Source organism: Mus caroli, chromosome 7 (genome assembly GCF_900094665.2).
Source record: "Mus caroli chromosome 7, CAROLI_EIJ_v1.1, whole genome shotgun sequence".
NCBI classification, from domain to species: domain Eukaryota; kingdom Metazoa; phylum Chordata; class Mammalia; order Rodentia; family Muridae; genus Mus; species Mus caroli.
In genome coordinates this window covers 28,401,180-28,410,745 of record NC_034576.1, presented here as the reverse complement: position 1 = coordinate 28,410,745, position 9,566 = coordinate 28,401,180, and the positions used below count along the sequence as shown (strand labels likewise).

The 9,566-nt window shown below is 49.0% G+C and overlaps 2 protein-coding genes across 2 annotated transcripts in view; both read left to right on the top strand.

The window, feature by feature from the left end:
• Catsperg (cation channel sperm associated auxiliary subunit gamma) overlaps positions 1–4,120 on the top strand; it is a 545,789-nt gene extending 541,669 nt beyond the window's left edge. The window contains 7 exon segments of the mRNA XM_029479260.1: positions 423–579; positions 767–830; positions 928–1,023; positions 1,250–1,339; positions 3,469–3,561; positions 3,666–3,765; positions 3,866–4,120. Coding sequence (XP_029335120.1) covers positions 423–579; positions 767–830; positions 928–1,023; positions 1,250–1,339; positions 3,469–3,561; positions 3,666–3,765; positions 3,866–4,120 — 855 coding nt within the window.
• Positions 4,121–5,107: 987 nt separating this feature from the next.
• The window catches only part of Psmd8 (proteasome 26S subunit, non-ATPase 8), a 6,175-nt gene continuing 1,716 nt past the window's right edge, over positions 5,108–9,566 (top strand). Inside the window, exons 1-5 of the mRNA XM_021166189.2 lie at positions 5,108–5,514; positions 6,610–6,682; positions 6,804–6,906; positions 8,350–8,515; positions 9,472–9,564. Coding sequence (XP_021021848.1) covers positions 5,146–5,514; positions 6,610–6,682; positions 6,804–6,906; positions 8,350–8,515; positions 9,472–9,564 — 804 coding nt within the window. The 5' untranslated portion in view covers positions 5,108–5,145. The remainder of the gene's footprint in view (positions 5,515–6,609; positions 6,683–6,803; positions 6,907–8,349; positions 8,516–9,471; positions 9,565–9,566) is intronic.

Sequence of the window (9,566 nt, the reverse complement as noted above, 5' to 3'; positions counted from 1 at the left end):
GATGGCTGCTGATACAGAGGTCCTGAGTTCAAGTCCCAGGACCTACAGAGTGGCTCATAACCATCTATTGCTCTCTTCTGGCATGCAGGAGTACAGACAGACAGAGCACTCATACATTTAAACAACCACCACCACCACCACAACAAAACAAAAGCAAACAGACCAAGTCAAACAGGGGCTGGCAATGTAGCTCAGGGGTAGTTTGCTTGCTTAGTACTTGGAGGAGGCCCTGGCTCCAAGCTTAGCACTGGAAAGGAAAAGCAGGCAGGTGGTAAGAATTTGGTAATAGACTGCAGTGTGGCCAACCAACCATGCCAGTGTGGGTGGGGGGTGCCACTGTGTGTTTTTAGAGGGGTGTTTTTCTTGATGCTCCTTCAAAGCAATCTGGCCACTCCCCAGCAGGAGGTCTTTTTCTCACCCAGGGTATCAGGCTGGTACCAATATTCATCGGCTGTCCTCCTGGCAAGCGCTTGGCCTTTGATGTCTCCTACACGATTAAGCATTCCGAGGAGATAAACAAGCACTATTTGGACTGTGTGATTAAAGACACCGAGATGCCATGCTTCCTGTTTCGTGACTGTGTGTTCCATCCCTTCTCTCAGATTTACTGCCCTCCTGTCCTGGCCATTTTGTCCTCCCTCACTTGTCCCCTCCTACCACAGCACCACCACTTTTTGCCCTAACCTGGAGTCCCCTCCACTCTTCTTCCGTTCCTCTTTGGACAAAGCTAATGTCTTCCTCCCCTGTTCTCCTTCCCTATCCACAGTATTCCAGCCCTTCTTCTTAGTCCAAGACTTGGTGACTGGAGACTCTGGCAGTTTCTTGGGCAGGTGAGGAGAGACTGGTTGCTGGTTTGGGATACTTGGCAGTGGGAGAGGGAGATGTTCAAGACTCTACTTGATCCATATTTACCTCTGCATTCTTTAGTTACGTGCTGAAGGTGGTGGGTGGTGGTCGCACACTGGACACCATCAGAGACTACACAGAGGAAGAAATCTTCCGTTACAACAGCCCGCTGGACACGTAATCCCTTGGGGACCCCAGTCCACAGTTGGTGGGTCTGATGTGTAGGGTCACCCCTCCCACTTCCAGTTATGCAGGGGACTCTTTCTGCAAACTACACTCAAGGTGCCTTAGACAGTAATGTCTAGGGTTCCACAATCCTGCCCCACCCACTAGGTCCCCACCCTTAGGTGCTGAGAAGTATTTCTGCTCTTAACCCACTTTGACTTTATATGGGCCTGCATAGAACGAATAGCCTCATCTGGAAAACAAAGGTCGAAAGGACCACCGAGGACAAAAAGTTCTACATAATGTCNCANNAGAGCCCTGGAGTCGAGTGAGTGCAGGTCCTGAGAGCTCCACCCTCTAGGCTAGCCTTGAATTCACTGTGTAGTTGAGGATGACCTTGTTCCTCTGAGTCTCCCACACAGGTTTATGGGGGGTCTGAGTTTCCAACCCGGAGCTTGGTGTATGCCAGGCAAGCCTTCTACCTACTGAATGGCTCCCCTCCCCCCGTGCTGTTATTTCCCCTGCTCCCTCACCCTGGTATTTTTGTTTTACACAGAGTCTCACTATGTGGCTCCACCTATCCTTAAAATCATGATTGTCCTACTTCTGAAATGTGGGGGTTATCGATCTGCCCTTTGCACAAGCTTTTGTGTTTGTCTCTAAGAGGCTTCCCAGATAGTCACCTTAACCGTATTAGTGTTTCCAAAGGAGGGCTCTCCTTCGTAGAAAGAGGCTCTCCTGGAAGTCTGGGGCCTTTTACTCTGCCTTGCAGCCTTAGATCACATGCTCCTTCTTTCAGGAGGGCTCAGCCATGCCCTTTTTTCCCCAAGATGGGCAGTCAATCCCTCTGAACTCTCACATGCCTTTCCCACCCTGAGCCTTAGCCTGAACCTCCACAACCTTCCCTGACCCTCTGCCTGCATATCTACCTCCTCACATTTTGGTCCTGGCCACTCAGAGCCTGTCTCTGTCTCCTGGAGGACCTGTCTATAGCACAATTTGGATAGACACAAAATAACATTTTAAAAATGAAGAAGGAACAAGTTAACTCATGGTCAGAGTTCATTGACAGCTAAGTGGAGATGTTAACAAATGAAGAAACTATAGAGGACCTAATTAGTATGCAGGGGCTTGAAAACCGTTTCTAACTCGATGAAAGAAAAACATAAGGCAGCAAATGTGTAGGCTTAGGTTTTTTTCTTTCTTTCTTTCTTTTTTTAGGATTTATTTATTTCATGTATGTGGGTACACTGTCACTGTCTTCAGACACACCAGAGGTGGGATCGTATCCCATTACAGATGGTTGTGAGCCACCATGTGTTTGCTGGGAAAATGAATTCAGGACCTCTGGAAAAGCAGTCAGTGCTCTTGACTGCTGAACTATCTCTCTAGTTCTAGGCTTAGATTTTTTTAATTTAAGATTTTATTTATTGTATGCACATGAGTACACTGTAGCTGTCTTCAGACACACCAGAAGAGGACATCAGATCAGTTATAGATGGTTGTGAGCCACCATGTGGTTGCTGGGAATTGAACTCAGGACCTCTGGAAGAGCAGTCAGTGCTCTTAACCACTGAGCCATCTCTCTAACCCGGGGCATTCCTTTTTGAACAGTGCCCATTCCCTTGATGTCTACAATATCACCCTTCTTGTAGATTCCCATGTCTGTGGCCAAAGGAACAACACCATGTTTCCTCAAAGCCCTAGAGAACATATCCCAGATGCCTCTCCTCTTTCCCTTTGTGTTCATCATGTTGGCTAGTTACTAGAAGATGGCCGCCACGGCCGAGGGTGTCAGATCTTATTACAGATGGTTGTGAGCCACCATGTGGTTTCTGGATTTGAACTCAGAACGTTCAGTAGAGCAGTCAGTGCTCTTAGCCACTGAGCCATCTCGACAGCCCAGGGCTTAGATTTTTTTAAATCTACTTGTAATAAGGGTTCTCAGATGCTTCAGCATCATACAATACAGCCAGAAACTTCCCCTTCAAGATGGACAAATTAACCAACTGCACCCAAGACCATGTTCCATCTGGGTTTATTGAATAATGGACAAGAGGGAATTGGTGATAAAAGATGTGAGTCTGTACTTAGCTGGTGTCCAGACTGTACTTGTGGGATGAAGGTGGCACACAGTAGGTATTTAGTCCAACATCTAGGTCAGTTGGCAGATGGAGGCAGCAGGTAGCAACTGAGCAGCCAGCCTGCTTGGTGGCTGGTGCTCAGACAACGTTACTCTCTGAGACTAGAGACTGGAAGTGTGGCTCCGTGGGAGGACACTTGCCTGCAGTACTGCAATGAGTTGAGTCTTGGCCCAGCAGTAGAATGCTTGTCTAACTCTCATGAGGCCCCAAGTTCAGTCTGAAGCACCATAGTCACCAAGCAGCAGGCAGATTGGAGAAATTAGTGTTTCCCCTGGAGTGTAGGTGCTACAGCTGTCAACTTTTGGACTTGTAGGTGGCTGTGNTTGGAGAACTCCCCNTGNTATGACATCNTCCCCCAAAGCATCTACCCACCTGAGTTCTTCTTCAAGTTGTTAGTGAGCAATAGGTAAGCCAGGCTTATAGCCTAGGTGTGTGTTGAGGGTGGGGATGCAGTGTGCTGAGATTGTTCCTTGACATTTAACTCAATCCTGGACTCCATTCCCTCACCAGAGGTGTAGACAATAGCACATACTGTGACTACAAGCTCACCTTTATAGTGCACATCCATGGGCTACCACTCAGCAGCANGCGGTCCTCCTTCATTNTTATGGTGAGTGGCAGCCAAAGGCTTCCTTACTGGGTGGGCAGGGGGTTCACCTACTACTATACCCCAACCCCGACCCCTTGTGACTGTTGTACTGGGCTTGCAGGTGTCTACCAGCTTCTTTATAGCCCTGGTTGTCTTCTACATCCTGTTCTGCCTCCTGTGGCCTCNCATAGTGAAGGCCTGGGTCTCATTACGCTGGAAGATTAAGAACATGATGGCACCAGAGACCTATTTATCTTCCTCCTCTTCTGGGGGCTTCACCCTCCATTCTCACAGCTCAGAGGGAAGTTTTGAGGGTCCCTCCAGACCAGGTACCAAAGAGGACAATGTTCAAGCTAAGAGAGCATAGGTGGCCTGAGTCCCTGGTCTGTACTCTTCCTCATGAACCCTTAGGCCTCTCCTCATGGGAATGCAGCCTGCCACCTACCCAGGACTTTCTGGTTTGCTAGAATGTTCATGTCTCATTCAGACCCTAATAAAGCCTCATTTCAGAATCAGTCCTGAGTCCTCAGAAAGGCTCATGTCTGCTTGGTTTGTACCAGCACAGCTGTAGTTAACTGTCAGAATATCAGAATCTTTTATTTTCAAGATGGCACAGCAGATAAAGGAGCTCTCAAGTCTGACAACCTGGGTTTGATCCCCAAGCCTTATAAGATCTAAAGAGAGAGCGGACTCTGTGAAGCTGTCCTCTGACCTCAACATGGGCACATGCATGCACACACACACACACACACACACACACACACACACACACACACACAGAGGCCTGTAGACCAGGCTGGCCTTGAACTTAGAGATCTGCCTGCCTCTGCATCCCAAGTGCTGGGATTAAAAGCGTGAACCTCAAAGCTCGGTCTGTAATTCTATTTTAATTTCAAAAATAAGAAAAAAAGGAAATAAGAGAAATGGCTCAGTGGTTAAGAGCACTGACTGCTCTTCCAGAAGCCCTGACTAAAATTCCCAGCAACCACATGGTGGCTCACAATCATCCATAAAGGGATCAAATACCCTCTTCTGGTGTGTCTGAAGACAGCCACAGTGTACTTATATACATAAAATGAATAAATAAATCTTTTTAAAGAGTCTGAAAAAAACGTGGAAGAATGATGCTCTGATAAACACGAACGTCCTAATCTTAAATCCCACCTGCTAGTCCTCTCTCAGCCTGCCTATGTAGTGACACCTGACAGTTTTCCAAATGGCTCCACATCGCCACCTCTCGACGTAGAGGCGGTACCCTTAAGATGGACATTCCACAGGCCGAAGCCAGCGAGGGCGGCCTTGGTGACAACAGGTGGGCGGGACATTGTGGGTATTGTTTTCAGTTGGAGCGAACGGACTTCCGTTCGCCATTTTGAATGATAGCAGAGGCGGAGCTGCGGCATGTTCATTAAGGGCCGGGCTGCGAAGACACCCCGAGGAGAGCCGAGGCGCTCCTCCCGTGGGGGGCGGAAGCTGGCCGTGGTAGCTCCGCCTCCAGCTTTGGGCTCCACCTCCCGGCCTCATTTCCGCCGGGAGTCCATTGCCCGGCGTCGCTGCCGTAAGTCGGGTCGGCGGCTTGCCGCATCACGGAAGATGGCGGCCACAGCGGCTACGGTGAACGGGTCGACCACCGTCTCGAGCTCCGGACCCGCGGCCACCTCGGGCGGGATCCTGCAGGCAGCGGCCGGCATGTACGAGCAACTCAAGGACGAGTGGAACCGGAAGAGCCCGAACCTTAGTAAATGTGGAGAAGAACTGGGCCGCCTGAAGGTAAGAGGTCGCCGGGTCCTAGATGCCTAATGCCTGGGGGAAGGTGACAGACGGGAGATCGAGGCTGGTAGAGCGGGCCGAGGAATGGGAAGAGCGAAGTTCGGCCCCTGAGGTGGCGGTAAGGGAGTGATGATGGGAAGATTGGTTCTGGCAGAATCGAACGAGATGGTTCGAGCTTTGTTACTTGGAGGGAGGCAGGAAGGAGTGGGCTCAGTGACAAACGGGGAGATAGTGAAAAGAATAAGTCTGAGGTGACGGGACGTTGAGGGAATGTGTGGTAAATAAAGCCCAGGTAAGCTGTGAGGGAGCAGAGGTTAGGAAACACCTGTGTGAAGAGGGGCAACAGGAACAGTTTGAAGCCCAAACGAACCTAGAAGAGCACGCGTTTCGGTTGTAAACACACTCGGGGATAGAAGGCCAGCCTGGTCTTCTTCAGTAGCGAGTTTGAGGAGGCTGGGCTACATAGACTTCGTCTCAAAATATATATATTATAATAATATTAATAAGTAAACAACAACAAAATATGTGTTAGGTTCCAAAGTTTACTAAGGAACGGTGTCTGGGATGGACTGCGGGAGAAGGGGAAAAGGAGTGCCCCCCATTCCTTGTTACCCCTTCTCGGGCACACTGTGGTGGAGAAGGTCTTCCCAGACCTGAGTATAATGGCTGGACACGATGTCCTACACTTGTAATCCTAGCACTCGAGAGGCTCACACCAGGCTCTCCAGTTCTAGACCAGATTGGCCTGCCTGGGAAGATGCTGTCTTAAGAGAGAAACCTAAAACAAGCTAAATATAGCAACAGGAAGAATTGAGGTCATGGGCGACTCCCCATCCCATGATCCCCCTGGGTCAGGCACCAAGTGCCTAGTGTTTCTCAGTGGAGTTACTAATATTTATAAGATGAGGTAATCCAATTGGTACGCTCCGTGTTCTTGGGCCCTGTGGTGTTTGCTTTACAAGGTCTGACTCCACTAATAGTCATGGCAGTTGTGTGGGTTAGGATGCATGCAAGCTTTTCCAAGTCAGAACATAAAAGTCCAGAGAACGTAAGTAATCTATATTTGAAATCTCGTCCTCATTCCTTCCCCCTCAGTTGGTTCTGCTGGAGCTCAATTTCCTGCCAACCACGGGGACCAAACTGACTAAACAGCAACTCATTCTGGCCCGTGAGTGTCACTAGGGTTGGTGGAGGGTGATGGGCCTGGGGTCATTGTAGGAATGACTGTAGTGGGGATCCCAGGAGGGATTCCAGCCACCACCTGAGAGCCCCTGTCCCCTTACTCACAGGTGACATTCTGGAGATCGGGGCCCAGTGGAGCATCCTGTGCAAAGACATTCCCTCCTTCGAGCGCTACATGGCCCAGCTCAAATGCTACTACTTTGATTACAAGTGAGGCTGGGCCCTCTAGGGTGGGGACTGGAGCAGGAGTGGGTAGTTCCTTGGATCTCTGGCTTCCTCAGTTGGCTTCTTCACCTGAGAACCATTGCCATTCTTAGCTCTGTCCCCAGAAGCTGGGGGGGCCAGAAGATTAGAGATCTTGAGCCTGGGTTTATGTAGTCTGGTTCTGTAAGTTTCTAAGCGGTTTTATTTTATTGATGTATTTCCATGTATATGGGTGCTCTGTCTGCTTGTATGTCTGAACACCAGAGGAATGCGTGGGATCCCATTACAGATGGTTGGGAGCTGCCACATGGGTGCTGGGAATTGAACTCAGGACTTCTGAAAGTGCAGAGCTCTTCAAGCATCTAGTGCTCTTAACTGCTGAGCCATCTCTTCAGCCCCTCCAATCTGTTTTCCCTTATCTAGTCCCATACTATGTCCCCTCTACCCAGTGTGGCTCTGAGTTACCCCTTCATTGTCCCTCTAGCTGACGTATCTATAACAGCCAATAGGATGCTACCTTGCTTCACACTTTGCAGGTGGTTTTATTTTGTTTGAGACAGGGTTCAAGGTGGTCCACCTGCCTACACCCGGAGATGATATGTAGTGCTGCCCCCTGCTGGTTTGTTTGTTGTGGGTTTTTTGTGGTTTTGTTTGTTTTGTTTCTGTGTAGCTTTGGCTGGCCTGGAGATCCACCTGACTCTCTGCCTCCAGAGTGCTGGGATTAACAGCGTGGGCCACAATACCCAGCTGTTGTTGTTTTGTTTTGTTTTTTTAAGATTTATTTTATGTATGTGAGTACACTGTCACTGTCTTCAGACACACCAGAGGCATCAGATCCCATTACAGATGGTTGTGAGCCACCCTGTGGTTGCTGGGAATTGAACTCAGGACCTCTTGAAGAGTAGAGTCATCTCTCCAGCCCCCCCAGCTGCCCCCAGCTGTTGTTCTTTGAGGCTATGCCTTATGTGCCCCAAGCCGGCTGAGAACTCAGTTGTGTTGTAGCCCTTCCGATCTTGAACTTTGGATACTCCTCCCTGTACCTCCAAGTGACTGGGATTACAGGTGTGTACCCCATGTCTTATTTATGAAATGCTGGGGATTGAACCAAAAGTTTTGTTCATTTGTTCACTCTGCTTACTGAGTGTCTAGCCTCTGGATGCTATTCTTATGGCTTTACATATGATAGACCATTTAATTCACTTATGTTTGCTGAACTTGCCTTTATGGTGTGGATACCTAGTGACAACTGTTTAGCAGATGGGAAATAGGCTGAATCACTGTAGTCCATATATGCTTGGTCCATATGGCTTGTGGCTTCTTTTGCCTCTCCGTACCTAACTTGTCTGAACTTCTGCAAGTACTTGTAAGGATTCTGGAAGGTGGGTGAGGAACTTGGTTAGCTCCCCAGTACCTTTTAACTTTGGTTTCTTCCCGCTCCCTGGCTCACAGAGAACAGCTTCCCGAGTCAGCCTATATGCACCAGCTCCTGGGCCTCAATCTCCTCTTCCTGCTATCTCAGAACCGAGTGGCTGAGTTCCACACAGAATTAGAACGATTACCTGCCAAGGACATCCAGACCAATGTCTACATCAAACACCCTGTGTCCCTCGAGCAAGTAAGGCTGGGCAGGGGAAGGGAGATCCTGGGTGAGGTGGGTGATACCAGTTTAGACTTTGGGAGGGTTTCCTGGAAGAATGATCAGCCATTTTCAATCCACCAACTTTTTTTTGTTGTTGTTTTTGTTTTTGTTTTTGTTTTTTTTTTTTGAGACAGGGTTTCTCTGTATAGCCTTGGCTGTCCTGGAACTCACTCTATAGACCAGGCTTGAACTCAGAAATCTGCCTGCCTCTGCCTCCCAAGTGCTGGGATTAAAGGCGTGCGCCACCACTGCCTGGCTCACCAACTCTTAACCAGCAAAACATACATGTGCCAGGCACCAAGAAAGGTTTTCATGTTAAGGCAGATCAAACAGATGAAACCCCTAATCTAGAATCCATGAAGTGTGCAGGCAGATAGGTACCAAAAGAATGAGTTACCTGTGTGGGATGTGAGGCATTGTTATGGGGACCTGGGCCTGGGAGGGATCAGAGAGGCTCTGAAAGGGCTAAGAGGTCATCTGGCAGAGGCAGTTTGTGTCCTGAGGCACAAACAAATGTCCTGCCATGTTTAAAAGACAGCAAAATATAACTGAGGAAAATATGTAATAAAAATATTAAAAAAAAAAAAAAAGACAGCAAAGAAGACTGTGGAAGAAGACAAGTAAGTCATGGGTGAGGCATGGGAGCTGAGGCCTGCAGAGGACTAAGCTGTGAGAAGGGCGGCCGAGTGGCCCGTGGGCCAGCAGTTGAGATGTATAGGGAGTGGAAGCCAATATACCTCCTTCTCCCCTTATAATTGGAGGTTAGATGCCAGTTTAGAGGAGGCTGCCAGGGTGAGTGTGTAAGCCAGGTGGTGCTTCTTGGAAGTGGAGAAGCAAGGGTGTTATGGTAGAGCAGGGATTGGGAGGCACCAAGGGAGCAAGGAAAGCCTGTGCCACTCCATCCTCTTCCTCTTTTCTGTTGGCCTTGGCAGTACCTCATGGAGGGTAGCTACAACAAGGTATTCCTGGCTAAGGGGAACATCCCTGCGGAAAGCTACACCTTCTTCATTGACATCCTGCTGGATAC